General features: G+C 38.8%; 1 protein-coding gene across 1 annotated transcript in view; it reads right to left on the bottom strand.

Annotated features, from left to right (window-relative positions):
* The window catches only part of LOC135841995 (guanylate cyclase 32E), a 49,961-nt gene that overhangs the window by 11,332 nt on the left and 12,728 nt on the right, over positions 1 to 25,901 (bottom strand). The window contains exons 2-5 of the mRNA XM_065359257.1: positions 20,214 to 20,499; positions 19,897 to 20,046; positions 16,983 to 17,105; positions 12,586 to 12,772 (exon numbers count right to left, since the gene is read on the bottom strand). Coding sequence (XP_065215329.1) covers positions 12,586 to 12,772; positions 16,983 to 17,105; positions 19,897 to 20,046; positions 20,214 to 20,432 — 679 coding nt within the window. The 5' untranslated portion in view covers positions 20,433 to 20,499. The remainder of the gene's footprint in view (positions 1 to 12,585; positions 12,773 to 16,982; positions 17,106 to 19,896; positions 20,047 to 20,213; positions 20,500 to 25,901) is intronic.

Genomic DNA, 25,901 nt, shown 5'->3' with positions numbered 1-25,901 from the left:
ACGACTGCCGTCCGCGAGTGCGTATGTAGGTGTAGGTAAACGTACGTACTCGTACTTCCAAGAAGTATAATTTTTCAAAGAGCTTAGGTAGTAATTCTTAACTGCTTGAAATAGAGGGTAAAACTTACCGCAAAAACCGACGCGAGTCCTGAAAAAGGTGCAAAATTGTCTCGAGTTTTCGTACATTTTTGAACGCAATCGATTCGATTCAATACTATATCTATGTGTACTTACTTTTGGTCTCCAAAAGCTAGCATTAATATAGAGATTCATTACATACATATGTATTATGGTAATCGTACGAATATTTTATGCTTTTATTCATGTTTTCAAAATTTCAAGTCATTTCAGCGAAATTTTATACAATTTTTGGCAAGTTTATGCAAGGGTACCTACCTTGGTCAAGATTAAATCTGTTCTTGGCTTGGATTTTGAAAATAATTCAATTTTTGTATGTAAAAAATTCACCTCGGTAACCCCTCCACCCATCACCAGCATCCAGAAAAATCACATTTTTCATGCGAAAAATTCCTATTCGTTTTCACGTATTATAGGCCAAAAATTATACCTTCTCCGATGCAAAAAAATTGTAAGCTAGATTTTTTCGCCAACGTGCCGACCTTCAACTTTTTGAGGATTTTTCATCAGTAGATAGATAATTTTTTAGCACATTAAAATATAGAGAATATCTAGCAGCTGATTTGAGACGTTCTTTGTTCTCCCCATTTTCAAAAATTTAGTCCACCATAAGGTCCTTCGTATTTCCATCGGTCAACAAAATAATTCTCTAATGTTCACCTCGAGCGAATGATCAAATTTTATGATGAAAAAAAAATCAACGAGAGGCCAGAATATTTACTCATTTGCCTATAGTTAGGTACTTACCTAAGTTTTTATGTACCTAATTTTCGAAATGTTTCACTGAAATCTCAACATTTTTTGTCGATTTGCATCGAACAACTTCAATACGAAAATTTTAAGCCTCAATGGCCTTAGGCAGATAAGTATGGTCAAGTGGCCCCCGAGACCTTCGGAGGTGAAACTTATGTGATGTATAGGTACCCCCAAGATAAGTATTTTCCTCAAGTTTTGGACCTCAACTCTGAGTGGTTCTTGAGTAATTCCTCAAATGTGATCAGTCACGAGAAAACCAGCTTAGTGTCCAAAAAATCGATATCTTTTTATAGTGGATATTAGTAGTATGTACTTAGGGTGCTGAATCCGACTGTGGGGGTTGAAACGTTCGCGAACGATTCTCTTGACCCTAAATCTGAGGTCAAAACAGTAAAAATTAAAAAAAAATTGTTTTTTGATTTTCTTGAAAGGTACATTTATGTTCTGGGGAGTCAAAATGCAAATTTTCGCAATAATCGGCCCACATTTGGAGGATTTGTGCCATATTTTGAAATTTGAGTAAGGCTTGAGCTGGAAAAGTAAACTCTTTTCACCTTGAACAGATTTGTTAAGAAACATGATAAATTTAATAATAATAACTTATTCTTCATTAATAATATTCATACTCGGGTAGGTAGTTTTTGCAACATTTTTTGCAAAAATTTCAAAAAAAAATCGAAAAATTGATTTTGGGAAATTTCGATTATTGGACTTGGCAACCTTGAATGTGATGATTCTGACAAAAAAAATATCGGATTATGTTGGCACTCATGGGGGCCAAAAGTGGTGCAAGTTTCATGGGCCTACAAATTTTAGATCGCCTGATACATAGACTCAAAACTTCAAATGCCCTTCCTGTAAAATTTACGTTTTGGACACTAGGTTGGTTTTCTAGTGACAGATCACAAATATCAAAAATCGTTTTTAATTTTTTTCTCAGGATTGACTCGGCCAATTTTTTTCAAACTTTAACCAAAGTGTACGTTATGCATAAGGGCTTTTCCCAAAAAAATCAACAGCCCCCTCCTCTCACTCTTCCTTCTCCGAAATTTCGATTCAATTATTTGAAGTCCCCCTTGCCCCTCAAGGCCTTTCGGCACACTTTTTGAAAAATATTTTAGAAATGCAGTATTGATCCTAGTACAACATATAACTTACCCAAAATGGTACCTCGGGTGCGCCATAGTCAAATCACCACTAATTAAGGTTAATATGGTACCTACGCCACTGCTAGAAGTAATTTCTGGAGTATTGCTTATAATGTTGTAATTTTTAAATGAAAATGGCGTTTTTGAGAGTCGTTATTCACAAATTTCGATTTGAGGGCAGCGAAGCACCCCCTCCCCCAAATTTGGGCGAAACTTTCAAAACGAAATCTGGGACATGTGACATGTCGAATAATATGTTTTTGGTAACGCTGAACACGAATATGACGTCAGATTTCTGATTGGACCCCACTCACGGCCCCCAACACCTCCCCGAATGAGGTAAAAATTCAAAAAAGGGGTTTGTTCGTGCGACACATGAAATAGTATGTTTTTTGCGATGCTTAAATCGAATATGACGTCAGATTATTGAATCGACCCCATCCATGGCCCCTAACAAATTTTTTGGACAATTACTCATGAGAGGAGGTTATAGGAGCTATGGGTGCCGTCAATTTGAAAAACTGAGGCTATATTCGTGTTCAGCGATATCAAAAACGTACTACCTATTTCATGTGTCACCCGAATGAAACTATTTTTAACATTTTTTTCAGGTTACTCCCTTTGGAAAGGTGCTGGGAGCCATGGATGGGGTCCATTTAATAATCTGACGTCATATTCGATTTAAGCGTCGCAAAAAACATACTATTTCATGTGTCGCACGAACAAACCCCTTTTTTGAATTTTTACCTCATTCGGGGAGGTGTTGGGGGCCGTGGGTGGGGTCCAATCAGAAATCTGACGTCATATTCGTGTTCAGCGTTACCAAAAACATATAATTCGACATGTCACATGTCCCAGATTTCGTTTTGAAAGTTTCGCCCAAATTTGGGGGAGGGGGTGCTTCGCTGCCCTAAAATCGAAATTTGTGAATAACGACTCTCAAAAACGCCATTTTTGAGGTCACAGATACCTGCATAGTTTTTTTTTTTTTTTTTTTTTTTAGGAAGAACAGTCTCTTACACATTTTTGTGGATTTAATGTCGTGTTTTCAATATGTACCTAATTTCCCTCTCTACCAGTTTCCACCACAAATTCTCAAGTGGCCGATTTAGGTAAACCTCGAATCTTCTAAAAAGGCAAATAAGTTTGGTACTTGAATAAAGAGTGGATATAAGTAAACTATCTGAAATGAATGTGGTTTCAATATTTCACATCTTCAGCCAGCTCTGGATATAATCATTTAGACATACAATGAACAAAATGAACTCGTACCAACGTGTAAGTAGGTGAAATGCATTTAGCTACCCGGTGCCCGCTGCCCTCGTTTCAGTACATAAGGAAGAAGACGTACAGACGATGAGACGAACTCGCGTTGAATAGCTTATAGCTGCGGGCAAACGGCAAACCGTTCGACAAATTGGAACCGAAGTAATTTTTCAAATCTGGACGCGGCGACGGTGGCATTTTTATATTTAGTCAGAATGAGAAAGAGCATAACGAATAAAAAGTTGAAAAAATAAAACGCCAATAAATCACCGATAACAAAGTGATATCAGTTAACAGTCGAAAAGTTGCGTTGTGCTAGAATGAAAAGGAGCACGCCGACGCCGTCGCCGACGCTGCGCCGCTGTGCGAATTGCGAATATTTGCGCGAATATGCGAAAATTTATGAACGGAATCGCGACCCTTAATATCGTGCTTCACGTAACGCCGAACGCCGAACGCCTACCCCTATCTATCGCAGCCAGCATTTTATACTTACTAACTTACACTATTGCTACCTCGACCTATCTCGGGGTAATTTTTTTTTACGAGGCGAGACGAGGGTGTAGTTGAAATTTTTTCACGACGCGGCGCGGCCAATAAATTATATAATCCAGTTCGCTCGGACGGCTACGAATTACTCGTATTTGCCAACGCAAAATCATCCGTCAACAACCAACACCAACACCAACACCGCAGCCCTCCACAACATTGGCCATGTAAAAAATAAAGTCAAGGGTATCGCCAGCCTAGCATAAATTTTAGCCATACAAATTCATTACATCTGGGAGCTTCCCTCCCAAAATACCGTTGGTAGTTTTTCAATTTGATTTTTTCGTAGAAAACACGAGCCGAATAATTCGAGTAAATTTCCGCGTAAATTCGTGTTTTGGAGATTTTTTTTTTATTTCGCCTTAATAATTAAACCAAAATTTCGAAAAATATATTATTATTTCTGAAACTGCGTGGGAAATTATTCTGGAACGCAGCGGAGCCAATTTTTTGATCATTAAATTATTGTCAATTTCAAAAGGGGAAATATTTTTTGCACGACGAAAAAGGGCGTCATCACGACAAGCATTTTTTCGTTCATAAAAGATGAATGAACGACGAAAAATGATGAAGTTCCACGCCAGATGACGCCCGACAATAAAGTATTTATGAACGACTACAATTTAATAACGAGATGAGCAGTATTCACGACAAAATAATTTCATACACGACAGAACATTATCCGTTCAATTACAATTGTATTTTGTACAATTTTTGACAAATAATCAACTGAGGGTTTCTTTCAAAAAAATGTGAGTGAAATTGTGACTCAGTAGAAGAGAACTAAATTGGTCTAAGCGAAGCGAGGGCAAAAGCTTGTGAAAAAAATGAGAATTTTGAGGATAGATCAGCGATTTTGTCGGCAAATGAACGATACTGAAAAATACATGATTGTAAAAAATTTGAATTTTTGAAAACGGAAACTAAAATATTGTTGGAATTTTTGTATTTTCTCAACTTTCTTGAATTTCTTACAATTTTCCAAGTTTTTCCTACTTTCGCGGAACCGGAGGGGGGCAAACTGTCACCCCTTGGCCCCCTTTCGCTTCGTCCCTAGGTCAAAAAAGGAAGGGGGGTCGCCCATCAAAGTCCACAAAACATTACTTCTATAAACAGCAGTTTTTTACAAACCTACTTCGTTTTTTTGGTATCATTTTAATATTTTTTAAACGTCTATTTCTGTCGGTGAAATGCCTGTTTTCAATAGAAAAATTTTGTCGTGAATTGCCTTATATAGCAGTTGAAAGTAATAAATTGTCGTGAATTTTTTAATTCGTCGTTTGATACATTATTTTGTCGTTGGAGTACCTTTCATGTCGGGGTAAGCTTTTTATTGTCGGGAATTTTCTATTTAGTCGTGGTAATGATTTTTCTGGCGTGAAAGTGCCTATGCTTGTCATGCTGACGCCCTTTTTTGTCGTGGTATTAAATCACACCCATTTCAAAAAGTCGAGAAAAGTAGTTGAAATTTATCAATTTTTAATTTTTTTAAATGATTGGCTGTAACGACCGAAAAATTGGTAAGGTACCACTGCATTCTAAAATATTTTCCCTGTTTTAGAAATACGCATGTGATATCTTTCGATGTTTTGGTTTTGTACATAAATGTAGTTAAGAGCACCTAATGCGAAATATTTGAGAAGAAAACATTTTCAAAACTTGCAAATTTTCAACTGTTCAGTGGAACGCCAAATGTGATCGCGGATTTTGAAGAAAATAACCTATAACGACGCAGAATTTCATTGGAACTGGTTATTTTTTTTTACAAAACTGGTCGGTTATGGGACTAGTGCGAAAAACGACAATTTTTTCGAAAATCCTTCCTCTATGAAGACCCAATGACCCATATCTTCTTACTAAGGGCTCCTTCGAAGCAAACATTTTTTTGAATGAATTTAAACTCAAAATAAAGATCTTCGATGAATTTGGTCAAAATCCTCCGATACTTTTTTTTTGTGATCTAACTTCACGTATGGTAAGGTACGTACATGGATGCGCATTTATATGTATTTTCATCTCCACTGTTTTCATTCAAACAAGAAAATGCTCATGGTAGATGCGGGTAGGCCATTGGCCTACATTGCTCAGCATCACCAGACTGTATCTGGTACCTACATTATCTATGTAGGTACGTAGCTTAAAATCACGACGCGTCTGGTTAAATCGAATCGTAAAAACTTTGTTCTCTTAATTCAAAATTACGACAGACGCGACGCGATGAATTTTTTTTATACCGTTTTGGCGCGTGAAATATGAACAAACTGCGAATTATTCGAGTATTAGTGTTCGTTTAGTACGCATACACGCTCGTAGCTTAGCGTAATTACACTGAGACACAAAAACAAATCTTTTCTCGCATAACTGTTGAATTTTTAACGATGTTTTCTTTGCAGCAATCTGGCGCAGGGGCCTGACGTTAGCGTTAACAAGATTTACGACCAAACACGCGGCAATTGAGTCGAAAATATACATATAGGCGTGCAACTTTTTGCCAGTAGTAAATTTTACCTATTTACTTGCTTATACGAGTAGTGATACCGAGCTAATATTTCCTTCCCACGCTTTTGAATAAGTAATTACCTAACAAAAATTTCAAAAATTTCAAAAATTTCAATTCGAACAGAAAAATATGATTTTGTGTGTTTTTCTTTAGGTAGGTACCTACCTACCTATAGGTAAGTACCATATTATTCTGGTCAAAAAAAAAACACACTCAACGTGTCCGCCTGAAAATCGGCTAAATGTGGACAAACCCTTTTGAACAGGTTGAGAATGGGCCAAAACTCGATTTTTAGCTGCCTAAATTTATTTCCACGTTCGTTTTCTGGAAAAATTTTAAACTGCCAGGAGAAATCGGAAATCACACTGGAGGCTTCAGAATGGCCAGAAATGGTGACATTTGTGTTGGGACGAGTCGATTTTACCGAATAGGATCCACGAATTGCCGAAAATGGTCAATTTCGAATTTTCAAAAATTCACCGACAAAATCAAAGAATTAATTTAGGTACCTAGCTGAAATTTTGATTATGGAAGTCTCTCACGTCAGACTATGTTTTTTTTTTCAAAAATCACGGCCCCGTTCAAATCGATGGTTAACACCTCGTCAAATAGTGTTCTTTCGAGACCAATAAAAATACGAGTACAAAATTTGAGAAGGCCATTTTCTCTGAAAATTGCAATTTGACATCTTATACAGTGCAACGCGCGGCCTTAACGCCGCGATGGCAGCATTAAAATGCAGTACGTTGGAGTGGCTAACTTTGTATCTTGATCTACCATCTAGGTAACGGTAAGACTATTTTTTATGGCAGGTGCAAAAGGAAAATTGTTTTAAGCGTAGAAAAATGTTACAAACATTCGAACGTGTTTAAAAGCTGGCAAAGAGAGGAGAGAACTTGGCTCGAAATTATATCGTGAAAAAGGCCATCATCGTGAGCTACATACCTACGAGTACATACATTTTTCGTGAAAAGTAATTATAATCTGTCAAATACGAGTAAAAAAAAAGAGAAGCAGGTACCTGGCCAAAATTCTACCTTTTTTTTCATCTCAGGTCCTATCGGAATGTTTCGCACACACCCTAAAAACCGAGATAATTTATTGTAACTTACCGCATAAATTATACGACGTACACTTTTCCGAAGACGAGGAGGAGGACGACGACGACGACGCGACGTTTTACTCGTAAGCCATTTTTCGACAGCAAAGGCCAACGGGCAACGGCTCGTCAGATTTTGAAGAAAATGCAAAGAGACGAGGAGACGAATGAGGCGGCAACGCGACAATTATAAACTATCGAAAGTCTGCGGAGCAGCGTGTTTTTGTTGCGAGCTACAATTAAAGTGGCGGCGCGGCGTGGCGGCTGGTACGCGTATCTAGATGACATTAATAATACGAATACTAGCTGAATAGCTGAATAGCTGAATATAAGATAGTGTCTACAATTGTTTGCAACTTTTCATCGTTGTTTTTAGCGATGAGGAATTTTCGTAATAAATTTTCGCTCCGCAGGACTTATGTACGAGTATATTCGTAATAACGTATAACGAGCAGAATTTTCCCTCTCGTAAGTAATACGGCCAATTTTCTGACAGTGACATCAGGTGGATCTGTTTGCTTCGCAAATCACCATCATCGTTTTCCCTTGCTCAACGTTCTGCATGTTCGGCTACATAATATGTATAAGTAAGTACCTATGTACCTATGTATCATCAAAAATTCTAACGGTGATTTTCACGTATTCCGGGGCCTCCAGTGAATTTTAGATTTTCAGAGTTTTCGAAAAAAAAAGCCCTGTAAATGGTCTTAGATAATGTACCCACGAAAGTACCGCAAAATGTCTGCAAAGCCAACCACCACCGCTGCGGCGTCCCCTGCTGATATTGTTTTTTCACGTACCTACTTGGGTATCGTATTTCAAGTCGCAAAATCCAGCTTTTGATGTGCGAAGAAAAGCATCTTCACCGTGTTTTTTGATTGCGTATTCTCAGCTAAGAATTTGAAAAGAATCGCGGTCAATGTGCGATTGTGCGCTACCGTCACGTTCGTACAGCAAGTATGTAGGTAATACTCGTACTTAAAAGCTCGTCGACAGGAGAAGGCGCGTGATTGACCGATTCGCTGATACTCGTAATTCGTCGAGTTGGCTTTTGCGGCAGAGCGCGAGCGTGGTCTGGCTGCTGGCTGTTGGCTGCCTGGCATCGGCGAAAAATCGTGCGCGCGTGAAACGAAGAAAATTGCGAAAATTTATACGTTTTTCGTGATGGAACTGACGAGGAGAAAAAAAGATAAAATGCTCGGCGAGTAAAAAAAACACCGCTCGTAAGTAAAAAGCTGCCGTACGAAAAAAAAAAAGACAATCGACGAAAACGACGCGAATGGAAAAGAAAAAGGGAAAAGAAAAAAGTGAAGAAAATAACCGTTTATTTGGTTCGAGCTTAAGAACTGCGACTGTTAGGATGTTTTTGACAGGTTGCTGCTTGTGTATTCGTGTACGATTGTATAGGAACACCAACACGTACGCGTTCGCATTTTCGCGTACGCGGTACCGACGATGAAATGCTGTATAAGCGCCGCAATCTGCGGCGGTGTGGTGTGCGGCGGTCGCCGGTCGCCGGTCGTCGGTGGAATAGTGGAATGGTGGATAGCAACAGCAACCGCAACCGCACCAGGCCGCAGCATCCGGCGTCTCCAGTCGACTGCCGCGGCAATAAAACACCAAATGTTCGAAAAAGGTTCCCAGTAGATCTGACGAATGGCTCGAGAGTCGAGAATCGAGTGTATACTCGTACGAGTAAGTATGGTGCGAGTAGAAATGAAAGACGTACTTTTGGCAATCGTGCCCAGCACGAACTGGCTGCAGCGCAACCCCAATCAAAACAAAGGAACAAAAGAAACCGCCAATTTTTCGGACAACGAACGGACGCTAAAAAATTTCCACCCTACGATTAACAAAATTTACAACCATAAGGCATAATCTTCAATCGACTTACTTAATGAACAAATGAACGAGGGAGCGATTCTTTTTGTTTTTTTCTTCTTTACTTACTTTTGTTTTAGTTTTTGCTTTAATTGCCGAAAGAAAATGCGAAAATTTTCAAAAAATAGACCGTTAGTCTCCGTTTTATGATACCAACGGTCCATTTTATGAAATTTTTTTCGCAGATATGCTAAACTTCAGTTTTACTTTTCGCGAATTAGTATTCAACTTGAAAAATGAATGCTTTATCGTATTTGCTTACGTACCTACCAAACTTTATTTGAAAAAGCAAAGCGAAAAATCAAGAATGGAATAGGTAGGTACCTTAAATTGGTTAGGTATACTCTTGAAAGAATTGAGAAGCCCACGTGGATGCGTAAATTGCGAATAAACGACCAGAAATTCGTTTACTCGTATTTAGGTTATTCGTAGATACTTTGGGTTTCCGAAATACGATATGGGAGAAATATTCACATGCACAGTCTGTACTCTATACACTTCACCTTTTGGAGCCTGGAATGGCTGAAACTTTGATAGCGAGATCTACGTCCAGAAGTGACCGTTTCACTACCCCCCCCCCTGCCAAACGAGTACACTCGGGGCCTAACGTCCTCATTTTTGTTTCGAATTTGTAGCAGTAAAAGGCGCGATTTCAAAACGAGTAAGCCATACATACAAGTGTACATACTCGTATACCCATCCATATAATATCTATGCACGTTTGTAGACCAAGACTTGGACGTGATCGTGAAGAACTGAAGACTATACACGTTAGTATTACCCTGTTTTTTGGCAACGTTTCCGTATCGTTGAATTTTTATTATGAATATCCCTTTCGTCTCGTCTCGTCACGTCTCCGCTTATCTGAAAGCTCGTTTCAAATCATTTCGATATTGTGCAGTATACTTACGCGTATATGTAGTATGTACGCAAATTCAGATACGAAAATCTACATACGTGGTACACATACCCGAGTTGGATTTGTTCATCAGTGCACTCGGGCTATTACCGTCCGAGTTTTATAGCTTTGTTTTTTTTTCTTTTTTCACTTTGAATCTGCTCAAAATACGAGTATATGTATGTTTCCTCCGGGGGCGGCGGGGGCACCTCTCGTGTGTTAATAAACTCTCAACTCGAACATTTGGTCAAAATACACCAACATTTTTTTTCGCCATCCCCCTGAATAAGTACGGACATCTAGCCAATTCGTGCCTATAAGTAAATAAATTATCCGAATTATGACGGATGATCGTTCTTATTCGCAGTTTTCATTCATTCAGCATCATCTATCGAGGGAAAAATTAAGTTTTCTTCACCAAATATCTACTCGCGAATATAGAGACAGAAAAGATAGGTATACATATACAAAATTCGCGAGGTTTTTTTTTTTTGAGACGATAACAGATAACAACGTAACCCGAGAACAAGTAGTAGCTCGTGCGAAAAAAGAGTAACGGAAAATGGAAAATAAAACGAAAAGATGAATAAATACGAGGTCGAGCCGCGATCCGCGATCCGAGCGGGCGACGCAGTGCGGCGCGTAAAATAATGACGACGATGATAATAATACTCTGGTAATGGCGATAGGATGAGGATGAGGATGACGAACAAGAGAAATACTTATAAGTAAGTACGTATAAGGAAAATTAATGATACATATTATTCGTTTACAGCTTCCGTATTTTTTGAGCATTAGCTAAGGCTGACGCTGGCGCTGATGCTGGAGCGACCGACGAGCAGCACAACAGCTAACAACGCAGCCAGCGCTGGCGCTTCTTCTCCGAGCTCTTCCGTACAATAAAATCTCTATATAGCTGATAAGGGTCGAAATGTTGTTTGGTAAATGGAGCTTGACTAAGTAACTTCGTACTCTACCCGCGTGAAATGCTGCTTTGTATATGTACATCCGAATCTCTTTATTTACAGAAAGGCGAGACGGGCGAGACGAGACGAGCGCAGCGCACCGCATTCAGCAAAAATGTTTGATGCGGGGCGCGAGTTTGCGTTAAATTTGCTCAATTAATAAACTAGATATCTATTCGTATATGATTGATACGAGTAATTGCAGATCCGGCCGACTGAAGTATTAATCGATTAGGTATCAAGCATAAAACCCTTCGGCCAAAATTTTAGCTGCTCAAGTTCACGTGGTGGGAAGAAATTGCCATTTTTCAAATTCACCGAAAATATGAGAAAAAAAGTAAAAAATGCCGTTTTCTGCCTGGAAGGCCGGATCCGGCCAATGGTAGTATGGGTCGATTTGGTATCTAGCACAGACCGTTTGACCAAAATTTGAGCACTGCAAACGTGCATTAGATGAGCTGGTTCAACAGGTTTTTCAAATTTTTCAATGACAGCTAGGCATAAAGAACCAGATGGGCAAAAAATATGATTTCTGATGATAATTCCAGATCCTGCTGACGGTAGTATTCACCGATTAGGTATCAAGCGTAAAGCCCTTGGCCAAAATTTCAGCTGCTCCAGTTCATTTGGTGGGGAGAAACGGTCATTTTTCGAATTTCACCGAAAATAAGAGAAAAAAAGTAAAAAATTCTGTTTTCTGACCGGAAGGCCGGATCCGACCAATGGTGGTACGAGTCGATCAGGTATCTAGAAGACTACCTTTGGCCCAAATTTGAGCTCCGGAAGTTAATACGCGGGAGAGATGGATACTTGTATTTTTTCCCAGTTTTCTGAGTTGAACAGCTTTACCTGTGTACACAAAACTTCAAAAATTCGCCAAAAATCGAAAAATCAACTTCAGCAGCTGAAAATTGGGAGATGGGTGTTTTTTGAGGTCTTCTTCCCAACAGTCCAAGTTTCATTCAAATCGGAGATTATCATGTGGGGGGCTTCCCTTGTTAGTATAGTGAGTAGGTAATGTATACTTGGTTACTCGCCGATAGTACCATGAGGCTAGAGTTCGCTCCACATCGAATACTTTACCGTTGATGGGCCCCTTATTCGAACCAATCTCTCAACCACCACAATTTTATTGGCGCAGTGCACGTCCCACGTCACATTCTTTACGACAATAATTTACGAATGACGAATGACGATAAGCAGTGGATAGGCAATAGGCATAGGCTGTGTCTACATATCGTACGTATTACGAGTGCAATGGAGTACGATGCCTTATGTACCCCTGTTGCTACTCGTGTATTACGACAGTAGTGAGGCTGGTGCAGCGCAGCGCAGCTTGATCGTTCAATTTTAAAAGATTACAGAGAAAAGATTTTAATACTCACTGCGCGTTTTCTGGTAAGTGCGTTTAACGAGATCGACGAACGGATTTTGCGAGTAACCGTAGTGGTAAACCTTGTCCCAGGTTGCGTGTTGTGTAACTCGTATTCCGCCGCTCTCCAGCACAGATATCGCCGTCTCGCCCATTTTTCCAAATCCGTCCACCGGACTGCTCGAGTATAGGAATGTAACCTGCCACATGCCAAGACGAAAATTCAAAATTAGCTATATATAGGTACCAACGGTATCTTTTAATACATGTAAAAAGTAGCAGTAATTATAAATACGAATGGACTACACGTAAAACAAATAATACGTATTCACATTTTAGATAATATGTATCACTTTTATCATTAACCATTATAAGCCTACCACACATATACGAGCGCCTTGCGTCCTTGACATCATCGTCCGCATACAAATAACACTACACACCATTTATTACATACACAATACCTAGGTACGTGTTTGTAATTGAATCCAAGTGTACCTATTACGAGTATCCATACTATCTGTATTCCCATTTTCTTCACTCAGCACTCAGTATACGCACAAATATAACTTTGGTTATTACGTTCACAAATCACAAGATGAACTTTTTCTCCAAACCCTACCAAGCCCGCCATAAAATGTATACCTATAGCTATCTAATCGCAAAAGTACGGATTTCGATTTTTCGGACAGTTCCGACAAAAATTCATCCGCGAACTATACGCTATGAAAAATGATTAAAATCTGCAATCTGCGACTGACCGGCTGAGGCTGAGAGATCCCAAAACTAATAAATCGTAGATGGAGGATTTCAAAAAAGCCAAGCAGTATTGTACGGTGCGATGTAGATTTATACGTATAGCCTACTGTACATGTAAATACGAGTTTTCTACACCAATACGCGAGCACTGTCAAAATTCTCCGCACCTCTTCTGGCTCTTCATCTCTGAAAAGCCGAAATCGGCAGACGAAAAAGTTTGCTTCTTACATAGATCAAATATTAAAACAACAACATCAGCATCAGCGTCATTATCGCGTTGATATTGCCATTGGGCCGCATCTACTTTGTCGTAGCTTGCGACAACTTTCCCTTTCGCTGAAAAATATTCGAGTAAGCGCGCAAAACTACAGTTATACAGTCGGTCCAACGTCGATGAATTAATTTAAACACGCTACATTGAACGTGCTGGAATCGATAAAAGAAAATTTTATCGCGAACCGAGCTTTTAAAATTGTTTTTGCGAAAAAAAAGAGAGAAGAAATAATCATAAAAAAGAAAAGCGAGAAGAAAAAAAAAGAAAAGAAAAAAAAGAGAAGCGTTAAAAAAAATACACATCGACAATAGTTACTCGTAGTAATATCAGCACTATCAGCAGGCCTACGACTACGACTACGACTACGAGGGGTGCTCAACGGCAGCGTCAGCGCAGCGGGTGTTGACTGTGGGGGGGGGAGACGCGAAGCGAAGCGAAAAGAAGCCAATTCGCTATATTCAGTTTCGCTTAAACTCTTATTAATTAAACGTAACGTTATTTCCGAGTTGTTAGACTCGATAATTAACCGTGGCAAATTTATATAAACTGGCGCTAATTTACACATTTTAGCAATTTCGAGCAAAACTAGTATCGCCCTTCGCAACAGGCCACTGCCACCTACCAGACTATATATACAGTGTATATTACGAATACGAGTAAATAACCTATACTCGACGTATGCTGTACCGATAGTGCATAGTACGTATAAACTGCTCTGCGCCAACTGCCAAGCCAAGCCACGCAATGCCAATGCCATTCATTATCTCGAAAAAGCCTTTTTCATTTACAGCTGTTTCTTTTCGCCATTCGCCGCGATAAGCTTGCAACTTGCGTAGCGTATTAGCGTATCCGTATTTGCAAAAAAACCAAGATGTTAATAAATAGAAATTTGAAATAGGTACGTACGTCGTCTACGAAACAGGGGTTTAAAAACAAAATGAACCCTAAAATTATATTTTTCGTCCCAAAGTAGGTACGTCGAGTAGGCACCTACCTAAATTTCGACACCACTTTCGACTTTTATCATTTTTTTTCAGTTAGGTACAACCTTCCCTCTGATGAGGGAGGGGGGGGGGCGAAATGGACATGAAAATTGACCCAAAATTTGAATTCTGCGGTAAAAAGGCATTGCGCGTTGCTTCAATTTGAATTTGTCAACGATAAAAGCGTCACTCACCTCGTGATCGTGATCGTGATCTTGATACCTATCTATCAACGGTTATTATACTCGTACTCGTAAATGGATCACGCTACCTTCGTATTCGTTAAACTTATACGAGTACGTACATAGACTGACGAGGCGACGCGACGTAACGTAGGAGGACGTATCAACCATCTTAACTATTAAGAATGGCATTTTGACGAATGTTCGTTTGACCGACAACGACGACGACGAAAGCGAAAACACTCGAAAGAAAAAAATGCTCGTACAAATACATACAATCGTTTCAAAACAAAAGGGGAGGCAGCAAAAGGAATGCATTCCGCAGCCCTTCAGCTTTACGCTGGTCAAAGGTTCGCGAAATCGCGTGTCAACGTAAATAGCGTGTACAGCTGTACACTGTACAGGTATTTGGTACCTGTGTATAAGGGACTAAGGTACGTAGGTAAGCCAGACGCACTTTACCGCGGCTGACATGACATACAGTGTTATAGGTCTACTCTACCAGCACAAGCACAGCTGACAGTACTTATAGTCTAGCATATGAGAATAGGAGTAATTGCATCCCCCCCGATCCTCCGGGACAACTTTTTTCTTAAAGGAGACATCCTAAGGAACATTTTAAAGAAAACTCGCCCAAAAAAAAAAGTTGGCCTTACTTACAAAATGACGGCCATTTTGATTGACAGGTCAGCTAAAATCACAAATTTTACGTTTTAACATATGGGACTTGCACGAAATTTTTTAAACTTTACAACGGTAGATCGAAAGATCATGCTAAAATTCATCACCTGTCAAAATTTCAAGTGCTAAAGTGCGTTTTTCGATTTTTGGTGAATTTTTGAAAATCGAATTTAGGCCAAGAAGGAGGGAAAAAATCAAAATTTTACCAAATTGACCAAGAAAGCTGAAATTTGGGATATGCCCTACATTCGACTTGCCAAATTGGTTGGAAACGGTTTCAACCCGTTTTGAGCAGTTATGGAGCCTCCAGCAGATTTTTGAAACTCGAAATTCCCACAAAATTTCATCAAACTGGGATGGAGAGTCGAAATTCATTCTGCAAACTAATTTCAATACGCTATGAATTGGACTGCAGGTGAATTTCAAGTCGTTTTCGAGCCTCCAGCGACCTTTTTGAAAGGTTGTATGGAGTTTTTTTGGAAAATTGAAATTTTCTTAAAGTAGCTGGAAGCTTCAAAACCATTTGAAACCACCAGGTAGTCTGCGAAGTAAATTTCAACTTGCCAACTCCATTTGATAAATTAATGTTGGGGAAATTTCAAGTTTCAAAAATCTACTGGAGGCTCTAGTAATTTTCAAAAAAGTCGCTGGAGGCTCTAATTTGACTTGAACCCACCTGAAGTCGTCTTCAGAGGATGTTGAAATTGGAGTGTAGAGTAAATTTCAGCTTTCCATCTCCATTTGATGAAATTTTGTGAAAATTTAAAGTTTCGAAAATCTGCTGGAGGCTTCAGGAATTTTCAAAAAAACGCCGGAGGCTCCAAAACGACTTGAAATTCACCTGCAGTACTTTAAAGCGTATTGAAATTAGTTTTTAGAATAAATTTCAGCTTTACAACTCTAACTTGATGGAATTTTGTGGAAATTTCGAGTTTCAAAAATCTGCTGGAGGCTCCAGAACTGCTCAAAACGGGTTGAAACCGTTTCCAATCGATTTGGCATGTCGAAAATAGGGCATATCCCAAATTTCAGCTTTCTTGGTCAATTTGGCAAGATTCTGATTTTTTCCCTCATTTTTGGCCTAAATTCGATTTTCAAAAATTCACCAAAACTCGAAAAACGCACTTTAGCGCTTGAAATTTTGGCAGGTGATGAATTTTAGCATGATCTTTCGATCTACCGTTGTAAAGTTTGAAAAATTTCGTGCGCAATCAAAATGGCCGCCATTTGATAAGTAAGGCCAACTTTTTTTGGGGCAAATTTGCTTTAAAATGTTCCTTAGGATGTGCCCTTTAAGAAAAAAGTTGTCCCGCGGGATCGACCGGGGGGGGGGGTGCAATTACTCCTATTGTCATATGCCGGACTATTATGCATTGTCCAACATAGTACCTGTTTCAGGTACTCGTATACTCACACTGTACATTTGGCTAGATCTTTATGACTGCTTTCGAAAATCGACGAGTGAACCTTGATCCAATTATTACACGAGTAGGTATTGAAATTAGGTTAAAAAAGATTCAAATTTACTCACCTGGGTCCAATTGAAGTTATGTAGAAGAGCGGCGACCGATTTGGAAATCTGTATGTCAGGTGGTTTTGTACGGGCGAAAGTTGGGAATATGTTTTTGTTTGAAGTTTCATTATGTGTACAGTACTGCAATAAAATTAAAAATTAAAATAATAAATAGTTACCTAATATAGTAATACCTAATAATAACAGGGTGTATGCAGCTTTTGGAAAGAGCGTTATATAAATCGACGAATCCAACTGGCAAAACATAAAAACTTGGTTTGTAATTTTGTTTTAGGTCTTCTCGCGTTGAATATACGTACCTACCTAATGTGTTTACTTCAGCGGGTCATGTTGCGCAATAATCATTAAAAAATATGCCATTTTGAAAGTACCTACGTAGGTATGAAGAGAAACTTATGAAAACTTACAAAAAGAAGAATTGTTAACATTTAGGGTCAAAAATTTATGTTCTTGGGCCGAAGCATGAACCTTTTCATCCAGATCGCCGAAATTCCCGGAATTTTTGATCTGAAAATATGAATTTTTAAGCCATCTTTTGATCTCAAAACAGTTCATCTCCCTATTGTACGTACCTATACCTACATAGAAGTTGACAAAAAAAAAATGTTTTGGAACTTTTGGGACTTTTTTGACTTTTACCGTGTAATTTTTTCTCTTTCGGAACCCAGATAAGTACCTATTACGTATACCATACCTACCTACCTATGTACATCGGAATCCAGCATAAATTTCCTGCCACCAAAAAGATGCGCATGCGCTCCAATTTCTTTCTTGTAGCCCTTTTTCAGGTTTGGTCGTAGATTAATTTTTCGTTTAAATCGTCAAAATAGTACCTAATCGCAAATACGAGCCCACTACGTTTCAATTCAAATGCTCCGAGTTATGAATGATGTTTCCGCATATACACTTAATACGGCCTAAATAGTCTAGGCAGTGGAATCGACGTAACTTATTACCGTAACATTAACGCTTAACGTTGTTAGTTTGTTGCCCTACCAACATTAAAAAGGGACCGTCTGCATAGTAGGTATAGGTATCTAGCTAATATTGTACTCGTAGGTGCGTTCATTAATCAAAGAACCCGTCGCCGTCGCCGCCGAGCTTTCTTTAATTACGGCAACGTTGTTAATTATTCTTTAAATGTGCACCCCATTAAGAGGAAAAACAATCATTTTCGCGAATAAGTTATACGCATTATGTCTCGGTAGTTTATACCTATAGATATGAAAAGATTAAAGAAAACTTTACTCGTTGTAACGATTAATCTCTGTCGTTTAATTTTTTCTTCTGTCGTACTTCCCTTTCTGCAGGGGCGTTTATGCGCCGCTGTGTGTGTACGCAGTACGTACAATGTGCATATTTCAAAAATGCAACGAAAAATTACTCGCACATTAGGTAGGTACCTATTTTCGACGTTTTTCGAAGAAACGTTTATTTTTTATTACTTTACCCAATTGCGAGGTCCCAGTTCAAGATCAACATTTTCTTTCAAAATTTTCCAGCTTTGCGAACGCGGGATGATCGTAAAAGAAGGAAATTTCGGCCGATTAAGCAATGTAAGTAGGTTATGTTAAGCGTGTCAGAAAATGCTGTCGCGAATTTTCGCACGTTGAGATTCATTTGAATTTCAAAAGCCGAGTTTTTTTAAAGAAAAAAACAAGGTGAAAAGATCAAGATGAGAAGGGAGTGGAAATTATTTTAATGGGTACTGAAAATACGAGAGCACGAATGGCGGTGGCTGCGGCTGCTGCTGCTGCTGCTGCGCCGGACCATCGTCTCCGAACGAGTGGCAAAGAAATTTAATCTTCTTCTCGGCCATCGAGTAAAATGACTCGACTGTATACATATTATAGTGTATACTCGGGGTGGTTTCTGTTTTGAAAGCGTTTGTGCGGCGCAGTGAGGCGTATTTCGCTGACGAAACCATTTCAAATTGGAAATCTAAATTCGAACGTACCTAGGTTATTACTATACGCAAAAACTTTTTAATATATTTTTCGTATCGATTCGAAAAATTTAATTAAATGAAATTGCTATTGTTGTGCAACGCTGCAAGACTGAAAAAAGTTGTACCTACTTACAAGTAAAACGTAAGGAGTAAGAGCCGTTCTCAAAGTAGCAAAGTAGGTACACCATCACGCGAACGGTATAGATACGAAATGCGCGGGGTTGGGGATTATTTGAATCAAGAAGTCGCAATTCGATTCGTGATTCGAATCATTTTTTCAGCTGCGATTCCTAGTGTGATTTAAAACTTAAAAAGTCAATTTTAAAGTAGCACTAGCAATTGTTGCCAAGTTTTCCTCAATTTTACTAAAATTTTATCCGTTATCGGTTGATCATTTTCACGTTAATTTTATAGGTTTTACGATACCTACCTATACTTATCCATGTGATTTTTGCCAAATATCAAAATCAAACTCTTTGATGACATTGGATAAATTTTATTGACCGATGTAAGAACTCGATTTTCAGAAACCCGAATCAATTTCCATGCGCCGTACTTATTCTACTCGTATATAAAATTTTCAATTTTGGAGAAATAGGCTTCGGAATGTCCGGATATGGTAAAATCCGGTTACCTAGGCGGAAGGTGATATTAGGTTTAAGATCAATTCTCATAGCTTAGGTAAGTACGATAAATTTTTTGAGGGAAAAAAGCATATAAATAGGTAGCCGAAAATGGTCGATTTTGAACAATTCTCATAAAATCTAAAAATCGACTGTGTTTCAAGCCACGCTTTTCTTAAACATCGCTTTCTCGTTTAAATCGGAGATGATTCGTGATCTCTGTGATTCATACATTATACATATCTACTTATGTATCATGTTTTTCATGATTTAAGGCTTTATTGCATACGCGAACGTGTAACTATCATTATTGATTATGTACATACGAAATGTGACTCACATATGAGATCATTGGTAGGTTAAAAGCAGCTGCAATTCGCGCCTCGTGTATGCAAGTCTCTTGCGGTCCTATAAATCCGCTGACGTTTTTGTAGACCAAGGTAGCAGTCTGCTTGATGCTGGCTGTTTCGTCTCCGTACGTCTCAGCGACCTGCGACACACAGCGATGGCTTTAATACCTCTACATAGGTACGTCTACGTATCGTGCCTCGGTACCATTAAGAAATAGGTAAGTAGGTACTCGTATGTATGTGCTCGAATAGAGTATGCTCAAATTGTATATGTATAGTACACATTACACATAGATTATGTACTTACCTCAAATTTCAACTTATGACCTTTCTGAGCGAGTATTTTTTCGTTGACTTCCTCGACGGCTAGCGTAATGGCTCCTGAAATGGTAGCGCCGGGTCTGTTGTACGTTATATCTTCGGGACGTCGCTGCGAGCCCGTAAGATAACCGACAGTAAATTCTGTCCCTTTTGCCAAATACAATCTCGTAATTAATGTAAGTAGGGCCAGTAACCCTGTCCACATGCCTCCTCAATACGTAACGTCCCAAGTCCGTTTCCTTTCCAGCTCGCAGACCGCCGCGCCTCGCCGTCTGAAAATGTCGTCAAATAAAATACTCGGTTAGCGAAATAGCGAAATGGCGAAATACTCGTAGTCGTAGCGATAGGCTACTCGTGCTCCTGCTCGTGCTCGTAAACGACTAAAATCTTAAACGTTATGTCTATCTATACGTAATAATTTGTACGTGTATTTACACACAGACTATATCGTCGTATCTCTCTATATTATTCTTTTTCCCCTTTTCTTTCCTTCCTTCCAGTTCCTTCCTTTCTTCCTTTCTTCCTTTTTTCTTATCAACGACTAGAACGATAACGATTATGTCGGCGGGCGCGGTGCGGGGCGAGGCGAGGCGAGGCGGATCGCCACAACCGGCCCTGTAAATGCTTCGAGCTTTCGGCTTCGTATAATTAATGGTCAACATCGTTACCGCAAACGATGACGCGTGTATTTTTTTTATTTAGGTATTTTTTTTTGCAATTCGTTAACCGAAAAAAAACGTACCTATAGGTACGTATATAGGATCTCGTCTCCGAACTCGCTTAGTCACACATCCCGTAATACATATTTTTGTCACAATTAGGTCCACATACCACCACCTACTCACTCACTCCTACCTTATGCTACAGTAATCTGGTACAGCTAGCTGCTGGAATTATCAGGCAAAAAACAAAATAGGAAAATTGACTTTCTCTTTTGCATTTGCAGGTGTATCTAATCTTTTTAAAGCGAACAAAAGTTAATAAAGTTTAGAAGAATAACGTGGTATTTCAACCATAATGTGTAACAGACCAGATGAGAAAAATTAACGTCTCGTCACGTCACCTCACGTTCCTGTTGCTTAAGCTGTTCGGGAAATGATACGTACCAGTACCTAGCATGCAGAATGTCGAATTAAGGAGCAAAGGATTTGCTAACAATAGGTACCTACCTATGTAGAAGCGAACGATTTATTCAAATAAGAGGAAAGGAAAGGGCGTAACGTAAACGCCAATATTTTAATAAAAACGTAATTCGAAGTTCGAAACGAGATCGTTTATTTTTAAATTAAAGGATCAAAGCTGCTAAACTGATACTTTGTATAACTTTTTTTTGTGTTCGTTCAAAGCTCGTAGATAGATTGAGTTTTTCAACGCGCAATGCTATCTAAACCGTTGATTTTTCATTAAAAAACACGTTCCAAAATCGACATTCCGAGCCCAAATTTCGTCGAATGTTTTCGCTGCAAATTGAATTACAAATTTTCTGATTTTTTTCGTCGTTTTAAGCGAGATTTTTGATATTACGATAAAAACGTTTGCCATGCCTGTAGGTACGAGTAAGTACAGGTAGATCGCCAAAAAAGGTTGGCGGATCTTGACCAAATTTAGCAGAGACCTTCATCATTTGAGTTGAAAGTTGCTCAGAAAATTCTTTAGCCCCGGAGATGCTCCTGAGAGGGAGAAATGGGCTCTCAAAGAGGTGTGAAAAATTGCCCACCCTCAAACGAAAGCATTTGAGATTTCGAGTCGATCTATGCTCATTTGCAAATCGCTAATTTTGGGATAAATTCATCGTGTTTTGAAAATTTTCTCTTTGAAAATATTTCGCATTGGTTTAGCCAAAATATTGAGAGATAGGTTGGTACGTTTTTTGTTTGGTACCTAGTAGTTTAGATACAGGGTGCCCAGAAATATCGAGCACCCCAAAGAAAGTTTTTCATTAAAAATATACGCGTAGGTTGGCAACGTGAAATAGATGCATATGATTGGTGGAATGTTATCTCTCCAGTCCAACAACCAATCATGTGCTATCATTATTACGCGTAGGGGAAAGTCTCCCAATAGTGCGCACTTAGTACCAAAATCGCTGTCATTCCGCCGCAAAGTTACCTAGGATCGTGATTTTTTGATATGTTGTAGCTGTATCATTCAGCTACATAATTCCAGAGTTTCAAAATTTTTCATTGATAACTGACTGAGAAATCCTACCTTGAGTAAAAAATGTCAAATGCGCACTATTAGGAGCCATGGGCTCCTTCAAAGTGCGCAGTAGGGTTCCTAATAGTGCGCGATGTGTAAATTTACTTCAAAAAAATTAATTCTTGACAAAAATCGCAATAATACGTTTCATTATCACGAGAACACTGAGAACAGATATAAAAAACATGAGTACTTGACGAAAATTGCGAAAATATGTTTTACTATGAGTAGGGGTTATGTGTGAGCTTATTTCTGCATAGAAAGCCCATTGTTCAAGTATTCTTTCACTCTTAGGAATGTTTCTTCACTGAAAACTAACACTCTTTAGCCTTTTACAGGTATTTAACACTCCATTCTATCAAAACAAAAGTCAGGTAGTGAAAAACACAAGCGTGTTTACAGATTTTCTAGGATGCGCACTATTGGGAATCCATGGTTCAAAAATATCCTCTATTTCTTTAAAAATTATTTTCAAGAAAACGAAAGGATGAATTTTCAATCTTTTACAACAATATTAAAGAGGATAAAATTCCCTACAAAATGATATAATATAAGTTATCTCATAAATTTTTGCAATTCAACGAGAGCAATACAAATTGTTAACTTTTCACAAAAAATAATTACATCAGAAATTGAAAATTCACATTTTTTGACTTTGCACGCGTAAAATTTAGCCAAATGGCTTGTATGATACATCAAAATAATCGTCACGACACGCTCTTTCAAATGAGCTACCTCACGAATTTTTCAGTGGTGCCAATCGCGAGATATGGCGCTGCGCATTATTAGGAGACTGCGCACTTTTAGGGGACTTTCCCCTATCATTCACTGTGACCAACCAAAGTATTTTAGTAGAAAACTTTTTTAGGGGTACTCGATATTTCTGGACACGCTGTATGTAACAGGTTTCAATTATGACAAGTCTCATGCAATTTTTGCTATACTTGTCCAATTGCAGGTACATACCTACCTACCTACCTACTGAAATTTCATCAAATTTTAGAAATTTTATTGTTTCCGCGTTCACGTTCTTGAAATCGTTGTCCGTTTGTTTTTTGGAAACCAACCTCTAACAAGACGAGGCCGAGGCCCTTATGAGGATGAATTCCCCAATAACATTTATTACAAGAGGTAAGTTCTTCTACCAACTACCTACGCGTAATTACGTAGACCTATACCTATGTGAAACGCACATGTGTGCGAGTACATTATAAATTATCTACGAGTATTACAATGGCACTGTTTTAACCTTTAGGCGGGTGAGTTGTCGAATCGTAAATGTACACAAATGGTAATTAGGTTAATATATTCCGCCGTGCTGGTAAAAAGAGCTGCAAGTACGTCTAAGTACGTTGTCGTCGCCGCCGTCGTCGTCGTCGTATTTATACCTATTATTGTGAACAGCTGCAGCGTGGGATTGGGCACTCACTTTTCTATGATTCTTCCATACGATTCAACGAATCGAAGTTCGAACAAGCCCCCTCATTTACTCGTGTACTAGATTGTCCAAAAAAAAAAAAAAAAAAAAAAAAAAAAAAAAAAAATGGCACAAATCGTATGCAGAAAAACATGTAAAAATATTCGGATAGTTCATCGACGACAATACGGGTGGGTGTTAGAACAGGTACGGGCTACACAAACTTATACGCATCGCTTACCTAATTACACGTAGATCTAGGTACGTATAGTACAGTACCTACTCGTATTTTGACGCATCTTTAAACGGAAATTTCCAACAAGCGAATGAACTCTATAATCGCCGGCTGCCTATCTAATAAATAAAAGAATACCTACTCGCGTACCTCGGACGTACCTAGACCTATTTGTGTTTTGAATATCGATCAGTTTTTGGGAAAAGTTTTTCATTTCGTCGCTAATTTAATCAGTACAGTGCGGGTGCGGGTGCGGGTGCGGATAACAAATTGACTAATGCACATTGTTAACCAGCCAATCGCCTACTAGATACATGGTACTCATTGGACAAATACTAAACTACCTTTTATTGTATTGTAGAAATGTTGTTGGCGTTGCAAAGAAAACGCAAGCAGGCCCCTGCTCTGCCCTACCCATAGCGAATTCGCCGCACGTAATAACGCAAAAAGCCAAAAAGCTGACGTTAAATTTCAGACGAGTAAGTAGATATACGTATTTAAGTACGTATTTTCTCCTCTTTGAACTCGTACTCGTCTGCGGATGTGCTAGGGCAGCAACCGACCAAGGCGAATCGTATTTCAATTTTCATCTCCAATTCGGTGGCAGAAAATTTTTCGCGTAATTGGCTTAATAGGTGTGGGCGTTACGGTTGAGTTTGCAGCCGAGTAAATAGTCAAGAACCTATACCTACGATACGATATCGGCAGTAACGCTACCGGCAAATTTGCAACGCGGGAGATTCGTGAAAATACGAAATGAGATGAGATGCGGAATTTTTACGCGAAACAGCTCAACGTCTAGTTATTAACCGTTAATCTGCTTATCGAAAGCGTTACTCACTCTTACCTATTATGTAAATTCTTCGCATAACTGAGCTGATAAATATTGGTTTAGATACCTCCTACTTTTTTTTTCAAAGGTCAATTTTTTTGCGATTTTTCGTCGAAACTCGAGAAACAGAAAAATAGACCATAGTCTGGCATATGACAATAGGAGTAATTGCACCCCCCCCCCGCCGATCCTCCGGGACAACTTTTTTCTTAAAGGGGACATCCTAAGGAAAATTTTAAAGCAAACTTGCCCAAAAAAAACGTTGGCTTTACTAACAAAATGGCGGCCATTTTGATTGACAGGTCAGCCGAAATCGCAGATTTTGCGTTTCAACATAGGACTTGCACGAAAATTTTCAAACTTTACAAAAGTAGATCGAAAAATCATGCAAAAATTTATCACCTTTCAAGATTTCAAGTGCTGAAGTGAGTTTTTCGATTTTTGGTGAATTTTTGAAAATCGAATTTTGGCCAAAAATAAGGGAAAAAATCAAAATTTTACTAAATTGACGAAGACAACTGAAATTTGGGATATACCCTATTTTCGACATGCCAAATCGATGGGAAACGGTTTCAACCTTATTTGAGCAGTTCTGGAGCCTCCAGTAGATTTTTGAAACTCGAAATTCCCACAAAATTCCATCAAATTGGAGTTGTAAAGCTGAAATTTATTCTACAAACTAATTTCAATAAGCTTCGAAGTACTGCAGGTGAATTTTAAGTCGTTTTGGAGCCTCCGGCGTTTTTTTGAAAATAATTACTGACGCCTCCAGCAGATTTTTGAAATTTGAAATTTTCTCAATATTAATTTATCAAATGGAGTTTGCAAGCTGAAATTTACTTCGCAGAGTACATGGTAGTTTCAAATGGATTTGAAGCTTCCAGCTACTTTTAGGAAATTTCGATTTTCTAAAAAAACATCATACAACCTTTCAAAAAGTCGCTGGAGGCTCCAAAACGACTTGAAAATCCACCAGCAGTCAACTTCGTAG

This window comes from Planococcus citri, chromosome 3, assembly GCF_950023065.1.
Source record: "Planococcus citri chromosome 3, ihPlaCitr1.1, whole genome shotgun sequence".
In the NCBI taxonomy this organism is placed as follows: domain Eukaryota; kingdom Metazoa; phylum Arthropoda; class Insecta; order Hemiptera; family Pseudococcidae; genus Planococcus; species Planococcus citri.
This window is presented reverse-complemented; position numbering and strand designations above follow the sequence as displayed.